At 41.2% G+C, this 24,830-nt stretch overlaps 1 protein-coding gene across 1 annotated transcript in view; it reads right to left on the minus strand.

Annotated features, from left to right (window-relative positions):
- Nucleotides 1-9,930: 9,930 nt before the first annotated feature.
- ARHGAP15 (Rho GTPase activating protein 15) overlaps nucleotides 9,931-24,830 on the minus strand; it is a gene marked incomplete at its 3' end in the record, with an annotated part of 312,226 nt that continues 297,326 nt past the window's right edge. Inside the window, exon 13 of the mRNA XM_082001330.1 lies at nucleotides 9,931-10,114. Coding sequence (XP_081857456.1) covers nucleotides 9,931-10,114 — 184 coding nt within the window. The remainder of the gene's footprint in view (nucleotides 10,115-24,830) is intronic.

Here is a 24,830-nt window from a genome sequence, read left to right on the forward strand (position 1 = left end):
TAGCACACAGCACTAATATTTACTGTCACCGGTACAGTACGCACGGTAATTAAGTCACAGTCATCAACATGGTGGATGTTAAGCATAGATGTTCCTGTGCGAGCTTGGACCTCTTTCACAGATCTTTCACACAAAACAGCCCTTCAAGCATTTGTAGGTTTGGCTGATGAAGTGGTGGGGAGAGAAAAAGGGTTAAACAGATTTTAGGGTCTGATATAATGTCTGTATCTCTCTATGTGCGTCTATAACCAGAAGGATGGTGAAAGAAACCCCAAGTCCTTACTGACGAAACAGTGACTGTGTAAGGGAAATCAGTAGCCCTGTGACTGCTCTTACTCTAGAAGAGAGACCGAGGTTACAAAACGAGGCTTTAGCCAAAGTCATTAATCTCCTACAGAACAGGGACAGTGATCTCACCTGCTTCATCCATGATGGCAGGATGGTGCAAGGGTGCTCTTGGTTGTTCAACATGCAGCTCAGCAAGAGGCCAGTGTAGCAGCACAGGGCAGCTGACTACCTCCCTCTCCTCCTCCTCTTTCCTTGTGAGTAACTTCAGAAGGGTCTTATGTGAAATAAAATAAACTTAGGAACAGATGCAAATCTGGCTATAGAAACACATTCCCCTCTGTTGTCCATACAGGAGATGTGCTAGGGCCAGAGTCTGAGCTTCAAGGGCAGGACTGGCTTTTTCATCAAACTCCAGTCTAATCTTTTCAAGAGACTTCTTTCCATAAGCACAGTCTCTTTGGAGGGCACCAGAAAATCTGGAATGTGCCAAATATCCCGAGTGATCCAGCTTTTTCCTGCCAAACTGTCTATCCGTTTTGACAGTGTCCTCCCACGTTCCCTTGCCCCCACCACTTAGTGACACAGGCTGCATCTGGGCTCTTTTTGACACAACCTGGCCATGGGTTCCTGGAGATAATTGTCATCAGGCACATCTGTTATTTTATGCATGTACCTGTGTTTTGACAACTAGACATGGTATAAGTTTAAATAAATAAATCAGAGATGTGTTCAGAGCTGTCTAAACCTCAGGAACCTCTGGCACGTTTATGGTCGGATGAACTTCTGACAAATCCCACAACTTCCTCATCATTAGGTGAGCACAGAAAGTCCCAAGACCTGACTGTGAGGCGTCTGTCACCCGTGCTACTGGAGTCAGCAAGTTGAAAAGGAGCAATTTCTAATAGAGAAGATTTGCGCCCCCCCCCCCCACATTATGCTTGGCAAGTGGCCTGAGACAGATGTATGCTTCCTTCTTAATTAGATAGTGCTTCTTTTTTTTTCCCCTCTCCGGTAAGTTCTCCTGCTTGCTTCCACAGGAGAGCGGCCATAGGAAAGGCAAGAAGCACAACTTGTGACCCCAGTAGCCTTGCAAAGCGCGCTTGAATTAAGGCAGAAAAAGGCATCCCAACCTGATACGCAAGTGATAGCTTCCCTCTGCACTCAGGTATGTTTGGGGTCAAATGTACAAAATCTTTTACGAACGAATCCCCAGCTGTACAGATAAGATGGGATTAAAAAAAGTTTTGGCCTTCACCAGGTAAAATCTAAGGTTTGGCTTGGGTAGAAGCTGTTTGGGATATGAAGCAGTTAATGCCTTATGTGAGTGAATAGGAATTTCTGCATCCTGGAAAGTTTTTTTGGGTAGCCATTGAAGGTGCCTGAGCAGAGCGTGCAGCACTCTCCTGGCTTGACCTGCAGACCCTTAGGCCATGGAACTCAAGGTTTGCCTCTTTTCACTACTTGTTTTAAAAAAATATTTTCCTAGCAAGTGTCTGCTGATGATTTTAGGGAAAAATGGCATTGCTTCTGAGGTGGACCCTTCATCTTTCTTTGTATTTATCACAGATTTATCTAGCAGCACCTATTTTCTCTAGCAAAGACCCTACTTGGACAGGTAGGCTATCCAAAAAACAAAACGTAAGTCTTGTTCCATAATAACATGGGTCACATGCATTGGCAGAAAACGGAAGAGGAAATTTCCTTTAGGCTCTATCTGCCTTAATACATCCCATGTCCCTGATCTACCCCTCACCCCCATATTTGCCTAACTTTCTTAAAGCCATTCGGGATGTTATTTGAGAAACTAGTTTACTGAAGACCTATACTCTAGAAACAGTACTGCCAAAGATGTTTAGGTTATCTGAAATACAGGTTGTGTACAAGGAAAAATGATATCATGGTAAAGAGAGTGAAAAATAAAAGTAAACTGTCTCTGGAGGCTTGCCCTTCCCTGGACCTAGTAACCTGATATGGGCCAAGCCTGAGGATCTGCACACATGTTTAGATGGAAGATATCTAGAGGAGAAGAAATGTGTCTCTTTCCTTTATCCACTACTGGGACTACTACTTGACGGAGTAAAACTGACCTAGATTAGGAAAAAAATTAGTTTTTTCTGCCAGTAGCTGTTCTGTTTCTTCCAGACAGTGGAAAAAGAGGCCTCTGTCCTCCCTCTCATTCTTTCTTACACCCTGTCCAGCAATCACAGAGAATGAGTAACTTGTAAATCCCACATCTTTTCCGTCAATGCTTGTGCTGAGTCTGCCTAAGCCACTTAAAAGGCCCAACTTTTTAATCTATTAGCTGGAGCTAATGTGCTCCATGACAGACTCCTGAGACCCAGCGAGTCTTTATCCCTGTGCCAGGGGCATCCTGATAGTGGAAGAGCACCCAGGCAAGGAGAACGCAAACCCAGAAAAGGCACCAGGTCTCAGTTCATCTTGTGTTTCAAGGAAGATTTTGACTTGTCCATCAAGGAAATGTTTTGATTTCCAAACCCATTCCTTCTGGTTTGTTTTTTTTTTTCCTTTTCCTCCCCTCTTTGTTTTGGGAAATGAGAAAAATCTATAAAAGCAAGTTATTAATAAAACATCTATTATGCCCATGGGACAGAGGTCCTTCTGTATTGTTCAGACGGCATGTTTATTGTTGACAACTCTCTTTTCTCTGAGTATTCACAGAACCCTGAAATCCTTTTACATTTTTAATAAGATTATTTCTTTTTTCAATCTAGTGCAAGAAAACCACATCTGCAATATGCATAATACTCTCAAAACCTGCAGCATCAGAGGGAGGGCATTTGCCACTGTTTTTGGCTATCTACACTTCAAAGAGACCTGACATGAAAAAGAATAGTAGTAGCATGTTTGTTTAAGGTAGCTGCCTTATCTCACATTGGAGGTGAAGCATGTCATAAGCACACAAGGAAATTTGGTTTGCTTTCCCACAACGTTCAGGACATTTGGAATAACCAATGTTATTGTGATGGTTTGTCTGAATTTGAGTGTCTTACGGAGCCGGGTAATTGTCAACTCTACATTTCTCCAGCACCATGCAGCCTGGGTCTGTGTGGTATCTGTGAAATTGCTTTTGACTCAGCTAAATGTGGATCTCAGACTAAAAACCAGGTATCTGTAAAGTATCACCTGTGTGCTTCATCTTCAGTCTATGGTAATGCAATCTTAGAGTGCAGCTGTCTCGAGGGAGCTGATTCACCCTGCGGGATCCTGGCTCATCTTGTGGTAGATCCCAGGTCCACATCCCTGTGCTGATACAGGTTTCATTTTAATTTTGAAAATCAAAAGGCAAAAGGTGTCCTGTGCCTAAGCCAGTACCAGAAAGGCTGCAAGGGGCTCAGAAACTAAGGTGAAAGTGTTCAGCCAGGTACCAGATGCCTTTAGTCTGATCCTCGCAGCACTTATTTTCTTCACAGGCTGAATACATACTTACACAACAGAAAATCTGTGACAACCTAGGACGCTCTGGCAACTGTCAAGTGGCAAAAGGGGTTAGATTTGGATTGGATTTTGGGGCTAGAAGGCAGGCGTTTACTATCCCAGCAGGCAGGAAATTGCCATTGACCATGAGCCCCACAGAACCCCACAGAGCAGATGACATGCGTGTTGTCGTTGCTGTTATTATCCATACAAACACATCATTACTAATCCCGTGGGAAGGCTGAAGCCTCCCTCGGAGCGCTTGGGTCGCAGCACCGGAGCAGACCTGCTGCTGGGCCGTCTCGTCCCGTCCCGCCTTCCCCGCTCCCGCTGCCTGGCCGGCTGGTGCGGCTGAAGATGCCGATGCCAACCCGGATCGCCGCGAGCCGAGATAGCCCCAAGGCAGAAACCAGCACCACCGACGCGTTCTCTGTACGCACCAGAAACAGCATTTAATTCCCCAAACTCCCTTGTGAACCTGGTCCATGGGACAGGTCAATTCCTCACCGCAGAGGAGCAATCAGGTACAAACAAGCTACTTGATTCTTTTAAGAGCCGAAAAGAGATCAATAATGCAAATGTTAAGGATCCTTTCACCTTGAATAGTTAGGGTTTTGTTCAAAAGGGCAGAATGGGTACACAGAGCATCCGGTGAAAGACAGAGAAAGTTATAAGAGGTGTGGCAGATCTTCCATACGAGGGAAGGTTAAATTGATTAAGAGACAAATGGGAGGTGATATGTTAGTGGTATGTAAGAGAGTGAATTGCCAGAAGGGGTCACTCAGACGATCCTATTTAGCCTTCCCCATAAATCAAGAGCAAGTGGAGTGCTATACAATAATACTAAAAGCTAATGAATTTAAAAGTGATACAAGTAAAATATTTTCTTACATGGTGCATAATTAACCTGGGAAATTCATCAGATACCATTAAGACAAAGAGCCTAGCAGGATTAAAAATGGATAATAAGTGACAGAAACTACATAAAGATAGAAAAGTATACCGGGTGTTCAGCCATTTACTTAAAACCATTTGCTGCCTGGGGCTGCAAAGAAACATCCCCTGTGGGAAAGCGAGATATAACGATTGGGCTTGCAGGTTTTTCACTGCAGTGGGCAGGCTGGAGGCTGAGCAATGGGCCAGTCGAACCACTTTCGATATGGTAACTCTCATTTTCCAGAGCAGGGGGAACACCTCCACCTACCCAAAACCGCACCCAGAAAACATTCAGAAAGATTCTGAGCTGCTGCTTTCAAAGCTTCTGAGCTTCGAGACAGTATAGAAATCACTGGTGGGGAGAGAGCCGCTCCTTACCTCCCAGACACACGGCCAAGAAACTCATAGGAATTGTATTTTGACACAGGCAGAGGAGAATCATGTGAAATTTATGAGTCTGCCTTTTATTAACTGAAATGTGCTCTAAAATGGCTTTAAAATGGTGGTGTTTTGTGGGTAATTAATTGGCACGCATTCTGAACTTGTAGTAAGATGTTTTATGGGCCCTCTTAAACTTATTAAACAAAGCTGTCAGCTTCTACTGAAGGTGTAAGATATCGCCCCAGGTTTTACAGCGTGCTCATAGCTTTTTGGAGGTGCATGGACAGGCTGCTTTGCCGTGTGATGGTGGGTTCCTTGCACTTCTGAAGTGTTTTTGAGGGTTTAAGAGTCAGCTTCGGAAAGCCAGCAAACTTCACCTGGGGTTGCGGGGATGAGCAGGGCTGTGTGCATGCACTGACCCAAATACAGGATTACATGGGTGAATTCAGAGTAAGCAAGGATGAAGACTATAAAGTTTCTGGAAAAAAAAAAAAAAAGAATGGGGATGAAAAAAGCACTAAAAACCAGTGCTCTCTTCTGGCACGGCTGGCTCTGTGCCTCAGTTTCTCACACCACCGATGTGCAGTGGTATTGCATCCCCAATTCTCACCTCTTGAGCTTTGACTGCAGGTCTCTCTAACTTCAGTATATGTTTGGTGTGAAAAAATGAAATGATGGTTTGTGTTTTGTATGCAGCATACAACCAGATTTTTGTAACAAGGGTACAGGATAAGGAAAAACGGACATTAATTCTCACAGTATTTCCGGGATGTTTGGAAGCACACAACCGCTGAGTGTAAAAGTAGCATGCAGCGTTTAGGTAAGGGTAGAGCACATCCATTTGCTGTGATAACACACGGTGAATTGGCACAAGGATGAAACTACTGCCTTAGTAGCATCTTGCAAGCATTCCCTCGATGAAGCCTAGTGACTAACGAGGGCTATAGCTCTCAAGCAGCGAGAGTTTGGGTCCAGCCTGACCTCAGCAGGCCACTTGCTGGAGATACTTCTCATGTGTTGCCCTTGGTCCTTAGGGAAGGATTGGTATTTGCAGTCCAAAGTGAGTGCTAGGAAGATTCCCATGCTCTGCAAAACAAGCATTGCCCTGGGCGCCATTTATGCACCCTGCAAAAACCAGGACTTGTGATTGAGACCCGCATCTGTGGTGTTGCTCAGCTTCCTTATGAAAAGGAAGCGGGCTTTCCTTTCCTTCCAAAAAGGTTTTGCCTTTCTGAAGCGGGGTTGCGATGCAGGGGAACCTGCTGTGCCGTGATAATATGTGCATTCCCCGAGGCTTGTCTTTCAGCCTCTTCCGAGAATTAGCCATGTAAAATCTATACGCCGCCTGATTACGGTGGTGATTGTGGTCCCAACTTACTTTCCAGCTTTCTTCCAAACTCTGCCCATGGTCTATATACTACGTAGTAATTGATTAGCTGAACTTCTTGCGTGCCTTGGGTTGAATGGCAGTCTTTGGCTCTGTTGCAACATGGGGTTCTTACAAAAACAGGCTGAATGTTACATGCACTGTAGCTGTCCTAGCAGAGAATTAAAAAACTATTGAATATATACATATATCTTTTTATATATATGTATGTATATGTAAATAAAAAGAGGGATGAAAATTTGTTCAGGGCAGTTAACATGTTCTCTTTTAGCTGTAGGTCAGCAAGTCAGTCTGTCTTTCTCATCGTTTGCTCAGAAATTCTGTCTTGCAGTTGTATTTCTTGAGTTAAAAGCTGACAATTATTCTTGCAGAAGTTTAAGATTCAGGAAATGAGTTTTTTATTTTTATTGTAATGAGAAATCTTTCTAGCTAGAAATGCTCTTTTCAGTTCCATTACAGGTCTCTTTCTGATATCTCCTTTTACTGTAGTAACCCCAGTTACTGGGATAGCTGTCTTTTCACACGGGTTTGAGTAGAAAATACTCTGTATAGGGAGAAGATGCAGATGAACATACTAATTCTTGGACGTATTTGTATCTATCTGCTGCATTCTTAACCTTCATTTTTCTGATCATTTACCACTAAAAGCTATAGCTCCTTGCTTAAAGTATCTGTGGCTTTTCTCAGACTGGAGCTAGCTCCTGAAAATGGTCTTCTGCAAGTCTAATTTTGACTCACTAAAATTTTTGCAAAATTTGAGGAAAACTTCTACCAAGTCATAGCAAATATTCCTATAAGTAACAGTTGGAGGAGCAGCGTGGTGGTGATATAGGTCCAGTGAATTGCTCATGCTGGACTGAGGCCAAACTGAGACACTTCGGGGATTTGTCCGTGTCCAGCAACAACAGAGATTCTGCCGGAGCTGTGGGCTGTGAGCTTAGTCAACAAAGAGTAAACTACCTGAGCGAGAGGAAAAAAAACCCTACCGCACTTCAGGCTTGCAAGTATTTTTCTCTCTTTCACTCTTAGCATCTTCTGTCCGGCTGCTGCCTGCCCCGAGGGGTGGATGGCAGGAGCTGCGGGGCTGGCTCTTTGGCTCACGGTTGAGATGGTAATTTTCCCACTGACTTCATGTAGATATTGAAGGGGACAGGGAGCAGGCTGGTCTCTTGGGGAAGCGAGCAGCTTGGTGAGAAGTCATGCTTATTCCTTTCTGTTGTCGGGGTGACAAAGGCTAGACATCTGCTCTATACCCCGGATGTATACGCTCCTCTGATGAGACCCACTTGTGTCCTCCCAGAACTGGCTATCCACATATCGGGCTTCTATCTTTAACAAAGCATTTTATAGAGAAGTCAACACATTTGTACAGAATTCATGTAAGGCACCCTTCAAAACCAAAGAAAGGCTTATGTGTCCAAAAGTTTGCTTGATTCCATCCCCCCCAACCCAGTTGATCTTAAGATATGGGTTCATTTTATAAGCCTTGTCTTGCTTATAAAAGCAAGAAAGCAGGAGTCTCCATGCTCCAAAGAAAACTTAAAAGAAGATTAATTAATTAATTAAGAATCTTTTCTTCTGAGTGCAACAGGATCCAAGTAACAAGTGAACTTTTCATTTCCAGTAATAGCAGAAATTACTTCAATAGCATGATTGTGAGCACCCGCGGGGCCATAATGTGAATGGTCTTTATTAAGGAATAGACTGAACTTCTGACTATCTTTCTTCCAGTCATTTCCACAGGCTATAAACAGCGCCTGGTTTGTTACTATTAAAAGAGTCTAAAGACGACGATGCTGAAAAGCATTACTGTTTAAGTACTCGTTGCTTGACATTAACATGAAAAATATTTTCTTGAAAGTAAAGTGAGTTTGGATTCTCTAGAATGCTCTAGTTTAGTTAAGAAATGTTTATGTTAAGTATTTGTGATATGGGGAAGATGATTGTTTGTTTGTTTGTTTGTTTTAATTACTGGTCACTACCCCCCTGTTTTGCTTGATTTTTCAGACATGTATGAAGTCAGAAAACATCTTTGGGCCAATATTTATGCTTTCTTGGTGTTATTTTCTCCCTATGTTAATACCTGATGAAAGAGCCTGGTCTTAGTTAACAGCGAAGCCTCATTATACGTTTGTTCCCATAAATGACCACTCTGAGGAGCAACCTTTCCTGAATAAGATAGTATTTTTGCAAAATGATGTTAAGTAAAAACCGAAGTAATCCATGATCTGCTGAGGTGATACTGAAGACATATCTCTCGTGCACAGCAGACCTATGCATTAATCCTGTGTTTTGGGGTCTTTAATTGCTTTAAATATTTGCTTCTAGATCTGTGTTTCACACATCTTATTTACATGGTTTATTTTTCATTTTATGAACAAATCGATAACCAGACAGACTCTTTACCACACTGGATTAGTTTTATTTATTCTCTTTGAACTTGATTAAAAAGCTGTCAAACATAAGTCTACATTTTATCAGCAGAATACTTTTACAAAACAGGGTAGGAGATGTGTATAGCTGGAAACATACATTTCAAAATGAAACAATATTTGATATATTCGAGACAGTTACCCTTTTGTTTATCCATGACAACTGAAACTAACCATCAAATGCATAAATTGATTCAAGTCTAGCCAAGTAATCCTAAGGGCATATGAAAAGGCTTTTTTTTAAAGTTCTTTCTAGATGAATTTAATGTAGTTCACCAATAAAGCATCCTCAGGAGCACAATACAAATGCTACAGAACATGAGATAGCTGGGGAAAGCAGGCAGATGTACAGTGTGATGAAGAATCAAAATGGATGTTACATTAAAATGAGCAGTCATGCAATGTCTTCATTTCATGTACTGCATTTAAGTAAAAATGCCAAAGTTCCAATTCTGTTTTTAATTTTTTTAGGCACTGTTATGCAAATAGTGACATTCTGGTAGTGTTGTTTTGGGTTTTTTTTTCCTTATTTGTTTAAAAGTATTAAATGTAATCTTTTTTTGAACTCTTGGGGTAGGCAAATTCATTATTCATAATGTCTTTAACTTTCAGTATATATAAAAGAGAGAGGTAAATTATACTCAGATTAGCTACAAATGATCTGGTATCACTGTTTTAATTCATTGCCTTTAATATACATATTTTAATCCATTTTCCACAAATCTCCTCAATTACTATTTGTCTTTCTGTGCCATTGCATATGTTGGTAAACAGCATTTTCTATGGTCTTTGGCCATATGCTGTATGCTCAGCTTGCAAGAAAAGTGACACTTGGAGTGCTAGCATAATGAAACTCTCAAAGGGTTAATGCAGAATACATATAGGCAAATGTTGACAATATTTTTTATTCCAATGTTGGAAAATTAAACACAAAATCATCATTAAGTTTTCACAAAATGAGGCATCTGTCACTTGAAAGAAAAAGAAATATTTCAGAAATATGTTTACAGAAATGTAAAAATATTAGACATCAAGACAGATGTGAACGTTTTCAATAACAGGCCCTGTCTGTCAGTCTTCCTCAGAGCCGAAGATCTTGCTGTACTCACTCAACATAAGTTCAACTATCTGATTTTGGTACAGCATGTGGACTGCCATGTTCCCTGTCTCCTTTTCAGGTCTAAGCAGTGTTGGTCCAAACACAATTCCTAAGCTTTGTGTTGACATAAGATTCACGGATTCCTTGGCTGCTATCCTGTTGACGAAAGGAAAGAATTGGTTAAAAAAGAGGGATGTCAAAGGAGTCGCTGTTGCATTTGAAGTACATAGAGGCACTTTTTACTGATTCCCCTAACAGGGATGTTTGTTTGGTTAAGTTCTCAAAAAGAAAGAAAAGAGGGAGGGAAGAGACAACTCCTGCCAACCTGGCAAGCAAGGAAAGGAGAGCCAGCCCCAGACAGCAAGATGTGCGTGGGGTGGAGGTCTAGAGCCCCCTTTACAGTACTCTTGTATGAGGGCACAATTTGCTGCTTTCTGGTGAATGAGCATTAGTGTGTCAGTATAAGGCAACAATTTCCGAGCTCATTTATTTAGATACTGAAAATAGGGATTGATCTTTATGCTAAGGGAATTGAGCACTTTTGGTGTCAACAGTTTTGGTGGCTTTAGGGAGAAGCTTCTCTGATTCTCTCAACGTGGTCTCCAGCACTGAAAAAGTTGGGAAAACAAAAAAAGCCCCTTAATATAGAGCTCATATGAAGCATGTTCCTTCTGCTAATTTAAATCCAATAGAGTTTAGTATGCTCTGAAATGGATTGTGAGATTTATATAACTAAAGACTTTTGCATGCCTTATCCTGACACAAAGTTTCTTGAAAGACACTGAGACCACATACCTTAATGAGATGACTTAGGAAATAATGGTAAGGATTATAACCTTTGATATCTTTATTACCCGCAAAATTACAAGAGGAAGACTATTATTATTAAAAGTTGATCTTATGTCTGTATTAAGCTTAATATTCTTGTGGAAATAACATTAAGGATGGAGAGGTCTGGTCTAAGAACAATATAGGTTTAATGGATGGAGTTTAGGTAGGCAGTTTCTCATAAATCTCTGCAGCGGTGAGTCCGAACTAAGTAGAAATCCATTTCCCTGCACCCTCCAGAACATGTAATATAACCTAGGCTGGAAAGACTAGTAAATGAAGATACATATTTTATAAATAAATTACACAGCTCTGCCAAGGAATGAGAACTAAATCTAACTTTAATATGTAAATGTTTGAATTTATGGATGCTTCCTTAACCTGTTAATTTTAACTTAAATATTCCAAGTGGACTGTTGAAACCAAGTTCTGCTTTTCCCCACTCTCTCTCATTGTCACTCATTTACCTTTTTAAAATCCAGACAGCAATGTAAAAATCGTCATTGTTGTCTCTGTTTTCCCATACCTGTTGCTGAATTTACAGCAAGCTACACTAAAAGTGAAAGATACTTCATGAGGCATAATGGGTTCAGTCACTTAAAAAAGGTTTCTTTCATGTTAGTGGGTGGGTCACATGGCAAAGAGCATCGTCTTGTGGCTTTCTGCCAGTCTCGTTGTTTACCACGTTCCTTGAACATTAATGCTTGTGTTTTTTCCCCGTATATAAATAGGAAGCATTACTTAGTACTGCCTCATGCTTGTAACCGTGGTGCATTGCACAAAACATTCTCCATATGGCACTAATCAGATTGGCTTAATTATTAGTTTCCTAAAATATAGCATCTTTATTATAAATTAAAAAAAAATTGTCTTTCCTCTGTGGCAATATTAACATATTACCTCTTCTCTTAGGAGTTCAGAAAGTCTCAAAAGTTAGTAGTTTTGTTGCCAAATGACTGTGTGAGTTTCTGATGGATGTCATGCACCTTTATCACAGTTAAAAATGTTTGTTACAGGGGTGATCAGGTTGTTTTGCTTTAATACCACTTATGCAGAAGCACATACATCAAAATTTGGGGCCTCCCTTTGAGAAGGACTTGATTTCTGTTGAGCTTGTTACATGCCAGAAGTTGCAAACCTTACAAAGTATTTGCAGACAACATCAGCATGGGCAAGGATGTTAGTCCACCAGGGAAAAAACCAACATATTCAGCAGTTGTAACTTGCACAACTTCAGAGATCATCAATTTAGCATCAGCCATGGCTTTGCAATGTGGTGGTGGTGATGATGGACAACATTGATGAAGTCAGAGGAGAAACACCTTGCAGGGAGCAGGAGGGAGTGGACCGTGAGTGAGCAGAGTTAGGGCAAAAATAGTGGTGGCAGAGCTCATTTTACTGAAGGGAGAGGAGAGGTCTGACTTCCTTTAGCTGTAAAATCTAGAGCAAGGTGTTGAGATCCTAGGTTTCTGATGTGGACACAGAAAATGAAAGATGGATGGCCAACCCCTCTGTCCTTGTTTGACATCTTTCTGAAGCCAAATAGCTTTCCTTGTTTTTCCTGGAGGTGCCATTCTGCACATGAAGTCCTATTTGAATCTAGGCATTGCCAGCACATCGTCCGCAGTTGCTCAGCTCCCAGGAGGTGAGGGTATGGCATGAAGCAAGGGAGGACTTGCAGTGGAGAAGAACCAGTTATCTGTTGTGGTTCGTCAATATGGAACATGGTGCTAAGAACATCTGTGTATGTTTGGGGCTCCTAAGCTTAACGTTAGTATGTTAATTATTGGATTGATAATACCTCTTGAGAATTCTTGATATTTTCTATCTATTCATGCAGTTGTACTTTTTTTGATGACCATAATAACAAAAAACTGTAAACTAAGCAAACTTGGAAACATGGAAAGTCTGAGTAGTTAAATAATCTGCGGTAAAATACTGGAGAGGAAGAAGGAAGGAACTCAACCCACACTGAATAAAATAATTATAAGTTTAGGACCTTATGTCTTTTAAAATTACAAATATTTCCAATGGAATTCTATAACTCATACTTTTTTTCATCTGTCCACAAAAGAATTCTTCAAAGCAAAATAAAAACAAATATGCACAATTTAAGCTATTACTGTAGCAGTTAAGTGAAATTCAGTTGTTAAAAGAGAAAAACCCTAAAAATGGGCAAGGATCCTTTATTTGTCAAGAAAAAGAGCAGAAAGAGTGATACACCATTTACAACATAAAAAGTGAAAGTTAATACCAGAGCTACTTGGTCAAGCCCAAGTGAAAGGGGCAATGATCCATCAATTTAAGATTATTTTAGAAACAATCTATAATCCAGTGCCACAGATGTTGGAAACATATCGAGAAATCGTTGGGCGTTATGCTGTGCAAGATTCCCTCCCCTCCACCCCCCCAATAAGTGAGCTTCAAGAATGGCTTCAGTCCTTTAAGATCACAAGTCAGAAGATATGCAGAAAATACAGTTCTCATTATTAACAGTAATGAAATTAATGATATATTAAAACAACAGAAGTGTCTGATAGGAGGGGTCTAGTGTCAATGGCAGATATATAAGCAAAAATACTTGGAATTTATGCTTTGGCTGTTACCAAGGCAACAGTAAGCTGGAAAGCGTGTGACTGAGAGCAGGGCAACTCTACAGCTAAGAGGGTCATTGTATGGTGAGTTTGGCTCTCTAGTTCCATTAAATCTACACTTTTCAAACTCTCTAAATAAAATCATTATTAATTTTGACATTTGGAAAGCACATTGGATTATTACTTCAAACACACTAGGTGTTAGGAAATGTTCCTCATCCATTTTTACTCCGTAATAACTGCTAAGGAGGGGAAAGTGTTTCAACAGTGACTCTGATTCCTCGCCTTTTTAATGTTCCTACTGAATGTAAAAAAATTGAGAGAGAAGTCAGCGTACTTAGGGAGAAAAACCCCATTGGAAAGGGCACTGTTTTAATGCAAGCTGGAGAGTGTTTGGGTGTAGGGCTGTCCTCTACTATTTGCATTGAGAACTGCTCGGTCTGGCTTTCTTAGCCCTTTCCATCCTACGAGGATTTAAGTTTGCTCAATGCGAGGGGCATTTCTAGCCTTAGCAGAACCGTTTTTAGCCATGCCTAGTAATATTTTTTGGTTTTAAATTATATCTGAGTGTAACTTTTCAATAAGACAACCCTGCTGCTCTTCCATGAACTGGTAATATTGACTATGAGTAAAGGGCAACAAGTTACAGAATGAGGGGATCAGAAGAGTGAGAATGGGTCATCTGGTAAAATGTTATGGGCCAGAATAGCAGGTGTGGGAAATGCCATCCTCTGAATTCAGTAGAGGACCAAGGGATAGAAGTAGATTTTGATCTTATCAGAATCTTGTCCACCAGCATTATGCACAGATTTTGTTTAACCAGGGAAGTCACTGCCATGACAGACAGAAACCAAGATCTAAAAAGAGGCCAAGAAAAATTAAAGATGCATGGGAGTAAACTCCCCAGAAAGGAAAAAAGAACATATATAACAACTAACCTTGCAGAATTAGGAACTGACTCCTCTCTAAGTGGATTATTCCACGACAGCCCGTTTGGGTGGGTTTTGTACTTTTGCTGAACTGTGCTAGTGACCACCGTCACGGCCAAAGCTGCTCATCCCGATGGACAGCGGGGCTGGCTTGATATGCAAGTTCCTATGAACTGCCTTAACGAGTCAAAGTCTGCGCATCCCATCGATTCGCTTTACCAATAATTATCCTCAAATTAGCTAATATCTGTTTCCTATACATACTCAGGCATATGCAAATGTAATGTTTTAGCTTAAGGACTCAGCCTGGGGAATCGCTCAGCTGCCTTCAACTCACCTCAAGTCTAACGCACTGTTATGGGCCAGGTTTTATGCAGCAGTTTTCTGACTTTTCTGTTGTAGAGCTCCCATCAATTTGAACGTGTTAGAATTTGACTCCTATGATGAACAGTTTCTAGCTCAACATTTTATGTTCCCCTCCTTCCCAAATGCTGGTTCACAGGAGTTAAAAAATAACAGGTATTACATACTTTGCTTTAGTGACAAGACATTTGGGAAGGAATCATCCAACCTTGAAATAAAATCTTTATTGAAAGCAATTCTACATCCATGCCAGTCAGATGCATTGCATGATCAGAAGAGATGTCCCAGGGGAAAGCTCGGCACAGTAGACAGGGTTGATTACTTGGACCTCCTGTCAGTTCTTAACTCATTGACAATGGCTGAGACATTCCGTACAACTTTGTTTTCTTTATTTGGAAGTAAAGTTAATATACTTACCTTAACTGTGCTAAATGTACTGGAAAATAACCTGATAATAAAACGTACCATCCTACAAAGTGATAATGTCTGTGTGTGTATAAGCACATTTTGGCAGGGCTTTTGCAGATGGGTTTTTCAGTGTTAGGAAGGAAGCACAAGTACAAAATGATGCACAGATAAACTATCAGGTTTCTTCTGAATGTATTTCCTTTCCATTTAAGGCCTGTTACATACTTTGCTGAGATACAGCGTATTATTGCAACATCATTTTGTGTTGCAAACTTAATTCAGTTCGGCTATAATAGTTGTTCTTCAGGAAGAACTTAAGTGCTTTTTGGTACTAAAAAGGCAACTGAACTACAAAGTTTGGCTTTGAGAGTCCTCTTAAAACACAAACAGCAATAGGTGTTCTTTTACAACAGGTCAAAGCCTTGCGGAGATATCCCCATCCAGCTGGATATACCAGCTTAGGAGAGACAGCCAAGACACCTGCCGTGGAGGAAGGGTGCAGGGCCTGTGCACTATTTAACCCCATCTTCAGAGACACACAGAAATAATCGGTGGTGAGCGAGCCCTGACACTATAAGCTCTATTTATGTAAACTGTTCAATTCATTGCACTGCGACACAGATAAATTTAAAATTTAGTAATAAATTGGGATTTTTGATATTTTATGAATGCAAACTAAACCTCATTATTATTTATGTACTGGCTTTATGGATGATTTACTCAGTTGCATTACAGTGGTATTCACCAGCTGATGAAGCTAAGCGAATGCAAACATTATCAATTGAATCCCCAGCTTGTTGTTTGTGAAATCCGTATACCACGTTGGGGGTGGGGGGGGGAGCTTTGTGTATATGTGGCTACGACCTGAGGTTTATGCTTATAGAGGAGCTCCAAAAGGCTGCAATGTCTGTCCTTTTCAAAATGTGATCACAGTGAACTAGTACAATTTTAAGCTACTTTCTTTTGCCTGTGCAAAATGTGAAGGTACTTTAAATTCCTCTTTGCTCCATAGGTTGAATTCAAAACAACAGCTATCCAAGACTGGTAATAGAGAAACCAGGTCATGGCGTATGATACGTTACGAGAGGGGTCAGAAATAGTTCAGACATACTTAAGAGCTTGCTTTTGCTGAAAATAGCCTCCATGGCTCCTGGCCTACAGAAACTCCATAGGCTTCCTGTGCTCTGCAGCTGTGGGTTCATATTACAGCTCTTTGGGAAAAATCCCTTCTCTTCAGTTGTTCTGGGACGCTAGAATGAGCACTTGATGCTGTCGTCTTCTGCAGACTAGCCTTTAAATCTATCCGTTGGATAGACCGTTGGATGGCTATATATAGTACCTGGACAGCTGACAGGGACCTGGTGGAGAATGGGCTTCCTCAGGGGATCCCCTACATATCTCACAGCACGAGCCCTTCCCTGGATGAACTGCCTTGGAGTCTAGCCCTAAATGAAAATAATAACTAAACTAAATCCGAACATCAGTTCACAGTTGGCTGAATACACTCCGAAGAGCTGAAGAAAGGCATTTATTCTGGCTTAGCCTGGCTTAATAAGAACACAGTTCAAAATAAAATCTTCTCACCATTGGGTGAGCTTTGCTACCCGTGTGACATCCTTTCTGAAGAGTGCGTGTGCTCTCGCCTTTACACACACCTCACATAGTGCCTGTCTTGTAGAGAAAGTCTTCATTCGCCTGGTGACCGAGGCCAAGACGTAAAAGCACATGTAGGTATCTGAAGGGACTCGGGCCTCTACAGGGGCTTCATTCAGGAATGTGCTTTGGAGAAGTCCTGCTTGTTCTTCTGCACACTGGGAGCCGTACTCCTGCCTCCGCCCTCAGCTGTGCCTGTACGAAGAGAGCACGGTAACGTGGTACCTGCACCTCAGCCCTGGGATCATTTCTTTTTTCTAGCCGTCTCCTGTGTTAGAGAAGCTCCATAGGCAGAGGGTGCACACTGGTGTCCCGGCGTGGCATGGACAGCGAGAGCGGGCGCTCATCTCTACGCATTGGTGAGAACACTGAAGAGCCTGGCGTGGGCAGAGGCTCAGGTCCCGCTCCCCCAAACCACGTGGTGTCAAAGAAATTGATTCAAAATATTTCCACAAAATCTTCCATATTACTGCAGAACTTCCAGGTCTCCCTTTTGGAAAACTGACCCAGCTGGGTGACCTGTTAAGTTCTTCCATTTACTGACAGCCAGCACTCTGTCCTCCCAGTTTGGCTTGGTTTTCAGTCTTTCATGTGTGAATGCAAACTGGTTCTGACTAATGCTCATAAGGCTGGAGGGAGGAGGAGACCCGGCCAGCCCGTGTTATCGCAGTGCAAGTTGCTACTGAGCCTGAAGTTTGCCTGTTCGGGGACGGCCACTTGGTAGGAGTCAGCTGAAGGCCATGAGCTGCCTTGAGGAGCATCTCGGGCGCCTCTGGCTGCAGCTCCACGCACACGGCGTTCATTTTTGCTTTCTCTAACAGCCCCGTAGCAGCATATATGTCTCGAGCAACAGCAAACCCCTCTTCAAAAGCCACGCTACCACTGCAAGCACGAGCCTCTCCTTGGGGAGGGGATGGGAGAGAACAAAACCGCCCGTGACAGATGTTAGGCAGATGCTAATGCACTTCTTAGAGGTGTTTGGATAGTGGGGTGATAAAGGCAGTGTGAGACTACATAGAATAATATATGTTCAGACAGAGATATAACACATAAAGCCTTTAACTGTATTTTTGGCTGGTGGTGTAATCTTGCTGTGATTGATTTTTTTTAAAAAAAACTTATTTTTTAAAAAATTCTACTTCTGATTTCTGCAGAACAACCAGCTCATTGTAAAGACCAACCTGCTAGAGGTCCTGGATCTGTATGTTTTTGTGGCCTGTGTGGCTCAGAAGGCAACAGATAGTTTTACATGAATAAAGCTTTAACTTTTTAAATTGTTTAAATATTTTTGTTCAAGAATGCCTGAAGCTACATTTCCTAGTAACATTAAAAATAAAAAGCAGTTAGTAACAATCTCCCTTAAATCAAGAATTGTAAATATAGAACCTTTATCATCGGTACAGCACATCCAAAAATGTCGTTGTAAAATAAATCAAATTATATGAGTTAATTGATTCCAGGCAACATCAGCAACTGCAGGTGGAAACTGAATAACAGGATGTATATTAATGAAGGACTATTAATCAAAATTGACAATATCAATTCCTGTTTCTTTTATTTGAATTCTACCTGCAAAATCCATGGGCATACTTGCTGAATTTTTAAATAAAAATCTAAAAGTAAAGAAAATGCTAACACTTGGGATTTTAGCTTTAGATGTAGGGCTATTTGTTTAAACAGCGAAAGGATATCCTAAATCCAATTTGACAAGCAATGCCAAAGATGCCAGTGGTAATTAATTAGCACTTAATTTAGACCACAGAACAACAGGATATGGAATTGGTGCTCAGTGCCATTTCCCCTTAGGCTTCATCTCATGAGGGTCAGGAGTATGGCTGTTGCATTGAAGGTCAGTAAATAAATTGGGGGAACACATTGACACTGGACTTTTCATGATAGATATCCTTCACCCTTATTACTGCCTCTGGCTATCGCTGATGAGAAAAGGGCTGCAATTGTTCTGTGAAGAATGCCGTACCCAGGCTCGATTCCAGCAAGGTAGCGTTTGAACTCGCGCGTTGTGCTGTAGTGGCACTGGACGCGTCCTGCGGGCAGAGAGCTGTCTCAACTTTGTACCTGGGGTGGAAATAAACTTCAAGCTGTAGCGTAGAAAGCTTGAGGAACTCTGACAGGCGAGAAAATTCACTTAAAAGCAGTCCTTAAGTTTGCTAGATTTGTGAGCTTAGCTTTAGATTAAGCGTAATTAAAATCAATGGCAGATTTTAAAGCGAGGTTAGAAACTAGGTCAGCAAGGGAAAGAACACATTTCCTTATTATCCTCTTGTCTTTGTCTTAATAGTATTTGGTATTCCTCCATAAAGATAAAGGCTCTTAATAAAGGTGGAATAATGTTATTAACAGCATTGTTTTCTGATGGGGACACTGAGGCTTTGACATGCTTAGTGATGGACAAACAAAAAGTATGTGACAAAAAAGCAGAGCCACCAGTCCTGCCGGTAACCCAGCTGCTTTTTAACTCAGTGAAAGGAGCCACCCTTCTACAACGCACCCAAAGCAGAGGGTATGTGGAAAGGACACAGGAGGCCCCATGGAGCCTTGTTCACAGATGCACATAAATTGCAATTTTTGGTTCAGGTCCACCTGGCCTGCAGGATGATGAGCAATGGGAACTTCAGCAGCTACAGCAGGGAAAATCTTATTGCAAACCCCAGATGTCCTCCACTGGCACAGTTTTATCCTCTTGGTCCTGTCTGCCTTGCTACCTCAGGAAAACACTGAGTTAGACAGCAGACCATGCTCCGAAAATGTATTTTGGAAGCCCCAGGTTAACAGTTATTCTAACTTTCACTTCATCACACCCTTTGCAGCATCTCACTCGACAGTGAGTGAAATTTTGGTTACTGTTAAAGTCACTGACAAAACTCCCAGCGACTGGGAGCCAGAATGGAGTCAGAATTTCACTTCATATAAGCTTAACTTTTCTCATTTTGGATGATATCTACTTTTACTAAGTGGAATTACTGCTTTTGGCTATGTTCAATCTATAACCTCTTGCAGCCTTCAATTATAGCCCTTTTGTGCTACGGTAATCTAGTTGACAGCAAATAACTCAGCGCTGGATATGACAGGTTTACTTTCTGACTTAAAGCCCAGAAGTGGCAGTTGATTGGAATTTCAACCTGGGATGCTGAACTGCAGACAACTGCTCAGAAATGCATCTTTGCTGGTGAGTCTACAGCTTCTCGTGAAAAAACTTTAATTTTGCTAACAACACATTGTTTTTGTCCAGCACCGCAAATAAATTATTCAGTTTTGTGAGACAACCAGTATTTTTTGGTGTTGAAATCAGAGAATGTGGCAATGGATTCCACGAAAATCAGGGAACAAATGCTTGCCAAAATTTTGCTTCTCTGTGAGCTCCTGTATGCATAATTCATAAATTGTTTTGGTTAAAATATTTTTAAATTATTAAAAACTTCTGAATTTTGTCCTGTTAATTGTCCCCAATATAAAAGTTCAATTTTTTTAACCTATATTATCACTATCTTGTTGTTTAAGATGAAAGTTTTTTTGCAGTGGTCTGCCCAACAGAGGTGATTTTATATGGGATCTGACCTCAACCAGGATTCCTACTCTTTCAGGTTCAGTTCTGAGCTCCCCACAAGCTACTATTGCAATATATATGCACTGCATTTGTATCAGATTTGATAGATGCTTTAATATGCCTCCCAGCCTCACGATTGTTTCAGCCCTGATATTGAACATGAGTAGGATGAACGTATCTCTTAAATGCACTAGTGAGTATGTGCCATGAGTCTTTCATTTCTTTAAACTTATTTACATTTTACTTGCCCTTGAGCAACGAATTTACTATGTCAGCATTGTCTTTTCTCCTTACACTTTGTCCGTCTTGTCCACTCACCTTAGCTTGATGTTTATTTTTTGTGCATGTGTATAGTCCATTGCATTAAATGCATGAACTGCCTGGAGTGGAGGATTTTCCCTGTATTGTGTCTTTCTAAGATCCACCCTTTGTAGTACTGCAAGTTCTGCAATATTTTTCCTAGCTTTAAACTAGCTTTGTTTTTTCTCATTAGTTCCATTTTAAGTAAGTCAAACACCCATTCACACGTGTGCTGGTCTCAGATGACTGTGGTCTAACTGCCTTAGATGCTTTATGAAAGTCTTTATTCTCTATATAGGCAGCCCTACCTCCCTCAGTAGTTGTGTTTCTTTCATCTTTGAAGCTTCAAGTGACCAGACTTTCCAATATCTGCTTTTGTCTGACCCTGATCAAAATCCACAGCCAGAAAAACTGGGGAGAAAACACACACAAGTCTCTTAGACCTCCTAACCAAAACCACATTCAACAGATATTGAAGGATTTAGGACCGACAGGTACAATCTAGTTGTCGATACCGAGGCATACTCATCAGTCTTGGAAGACCTCATTCCGTAAGCAGCTTCCAGGCCATCAAATACCTCAGTCATAGCTTAACTAAGTAAAATGCCTCAATGTACCTAATAGAGTTGCAGAGAAGTGTCTCTGATAGTGCCTGCCTATCAAACGGGTCTGTCCCTGTACAGCCTTGGTTGTTGACCTTATGTGTAGGCATGCTGAAATGCCTTGCATGTGGGTTTTTTTCACTGCCTTGAGCTCCAGAAGGCCACTGACATTGTGCTGTCTGGCTCTCAGATAAGTCTAAATTCAGGACACTATTTTGTAGATGCTGCACGGATCTTCCCTCTACAGCAGAAAATGTCTGACCTCAACTGAATTGGTTATAAATGGATTCACAGACTGAGAAAGTGCCTCCTTAGAAAGCAAATATTGTAGTTTCAGGATGCGAAGCTGTATAAATGTAATTTAATATGAAGAGTAACATGGAAACCAGTTAGCATATAACCCAGAAAGGTTAAGCAGTTCCTCACCATAGTGGTCAGGTGGGATTCAAAACATATGATTGTATTCATCAAGCTTTGACATTTATCCTGAGATAGAAATCTCGAGGCTGACACTGAGGCCATAGCAGCTGCAATGACTTTCATGGGGTAGAGGCTCTGAAGGAATGGAAAACTCATTCTTTTGATGACATTTTTATGAGACAGTTATCCAGATATGGAAACAAGATGGTTATCCTAGGAGGTGCTCCGAAGTTGCATGCTTTTACTGTTGCCACAGTTCTGCTGAAAACCTTCTCTGGACTGAAAGTTTGAATATGTTCGCAGTAAACTTCACCTACTGGAAAGCTTCCATACACTATAGGGTTGTCCCATATGCTATACGCTACTGGGGTCTCCAAGATTGCCGGTAGCGTTTGGGGAAGGCCTGGACTTGGCAATGATCTGGGAAGAGGGAACAGTTTCAAGGCAGATGAAATCCTATCCTGAGGTATTTTGGTGAGGCTGAGTCTTGTGCTGATGCAGAGGACATGGTGCAAAAGGTTTGCACTTTGTCCATGAAGCTGCTGGGAGAGCTACAGGAGGCAGATTGGTGGGATCTGTAAAAAATACAGAACTTTTCTGAATTCCATTTTCTTGGCTCATCTCCATGGCGAGGGGTCTTCTTTCAGAAGACCACAGCAAAGCTCTGGAGAGGATGTGGCAATGCCATCTAACGGTGGGGCTGAGGTGGGTGCAGGAACCCCTAGAGGTGTTAACCAGCTGCGTGTTGTGGACCAGGAGAACAGACAAGTTGTATGCCGCTCCACAGATTTCTGATTTTACATTGCACCATAATGCGTAATGTACAAAAAGATAAATATTTTCCATTCAGCAACATCTTGCTGTATTTTCATCTAACTCTATAATTTTAATTATAAAGTGAACATAACCTGTATCAAATTATGATTTTGTTAACATATTGAATGAGGACAAGAAAAATAAATACCAGATTTTATACTGTACAGGCACATGAAGGTATAGTAAAAAAATCTGGTTTCCTTGACCACATTGTCATAATATGCATATATAACTGCTTATTGAATCCAGGCTGTGTAGACAACAGAAAGAACACTGGCTCCATACCATCACAATGCATGCCCACAACAAAGAAGAGGAAAGAACAGGCTCTTTCATTGTGTGTTTCTAAGTATTACCAACATCAGGACTAAAAACATTACCTCTGTCTGAAGTGTATCTATATATCCATGCATAAGTTATTAACTGGGCTCCCTGAGCACAGTTGCTGAAAATATTAATATATTCAAATTATATTCTAGCTACTGCAAAAAACAGGAGATCAGACAAATGTATTAAAATCTCTTCAGACAAAAGGAGTCATGTTATTTATAAAGTTCCTCCCCCCCCTCACTGGAACACAAACCTTCATTGTATATAATATACGAGAATGCAAAATGATCCTTAGATGTCAAAATGTGGCTTAAAGTTTGAATGTAATCATAAAACAGTGACTCTAATGCTTGCCATAAACAAATTGTCACTGGTATTATGTAACTTAGACTATTCACAAAGTATAAAAGACGGGAAGAATAAAAGGTGGCTGCCAAACACTACGGGCCAAATCCGGAGGTTGTGCCAAATTGCGCTAACGGATTGGGGGTTGCGAACCCAGCGTGGAATTCGGATTTGCACTCCCCAGTGTTCAGGCTGCTCCTATGGCTTAAATTAGGGTGAGATAAAGGCTATTTTTTTTTTCTAGTTTGTCGGTTTAGACTGTAAGGAAGCAAAGCAGCAAGGAGTGGCTTCTGCAGCCTCCCCTGCTCCCTCTTTCCCGGAGACGGGAAAGTGGGATAAAAGTTCTCTACTTGCCGCAGGACCCGTTTTTGTACGGAGTGGCCTTCTAGGACGCAAGCAGGCATGGTCAGAAAGCACCAGCAATGCTGCCCAAAAGGCAAGCTCTGCTCTCAAATCTGGTGGTCTTGAATTTTTCATGGTATCCAGCGCGTAGGGTACGGCATCATCAGGCTGAGGTCCTGCTCTTCGCTCGGACTTGTTAGGAAAGCCGGCACAGCGGGTTAACGACAGGAGACCGTGCATCGGGGCAGAAGGCCTTGTCTGTGAACAACTAATCGTTCATAGATACCTTCCTTTAATCTGGGCTTCAGGAGTGATGTACATCTGATAATACTCGCACTGCACAGATTCACGTTGCAGCTGATGGTTGTGTTAAGGCCCTTTATCAGGGACAACCACCAAGCTAGGTGTCTGTCTATCCCTCTTCCCCCCCATCCATTCCTTTTAAAAGTAAAATGACTTTTTTTTCACAGCCTGAAATAATTGTTCAAGTAGAGATACTGGTTTAACTCATTATGAATTATTAGTGGAAAAGTGGGTCTCAGAAGTATGTTACATCTGAAATATTTTTCGTCACTTGAACATGTGCCGTCCAGAACTGGCCCTATTCTACCAGTCACTGGGAACAAACACTTCTCATTCACAGATGCTCCTAATTTGGTGTGGTTTGGAGTGTAATTTAGATCAAACGTATCCATGTAAATGAGTCAGGGTTTCTTAATTAGGTGCCTCTAAAGAAAAAACTTGGACCACATCAGTAGGTGTGGGTGTGGTGCCCACAGTACTGGAATCTTTCCTATAGATGAAGCTGAGTTTTGTTCAGGCATACTGTAGGTTTTTCTCTCCTTTTTTTTTCCTTTCTCTTTTTTTTTTTTTTCTAAAGCACAATAATAAATCTGCAGATGGCATAGACATAAAGACGCTACTTCAGAGGAGCTGTCTAAAACACTGTCTCTTTGGCAAATGCCTTAAAGTAGGTCATTCTGCTGTGATTTAGGTTTATATTTCATTGCCAGCTTTTTGTTCCCATTACAAGTAGGGTGCATTCCAGTCCACAGATTTGCTCTTCTTTTTTTTTCAGATTGGTTTTTCTTTACAAGAATTTGTAGCTCTTCATAAGAAAATGTCCAATACTCTATCAGAAGTACTAATCATGCACTTGACCACAAAAAGAGATGTATGAAGGTGATAACCTGCAAATGTTGGAATGTAAAATACCATCCACTGGAAGCAAAAAAATTATTGATTCTCTTAACATGGTGATTGAAATGATTGTTGCATCTCTTGCAATGTGTGAAAAATGATTTGATCTAATGTCATTTCAGAAGTCTCACAGAGCAGGAGTATCCGTTGCCCGAGTTGTTCAGGTATTTGCTTTTT

This window comes from Phaethon aethereus (genome assembly GCF_964289735.1).
Source record: "Phaethon aethereus genome assembly, chromosome: 6".
NCBI lineage: Eukaryota > Metazoa > Chordata > Aves > Phaethontiformes > Phaethontidae > Phaethon > Phaethon aethereus.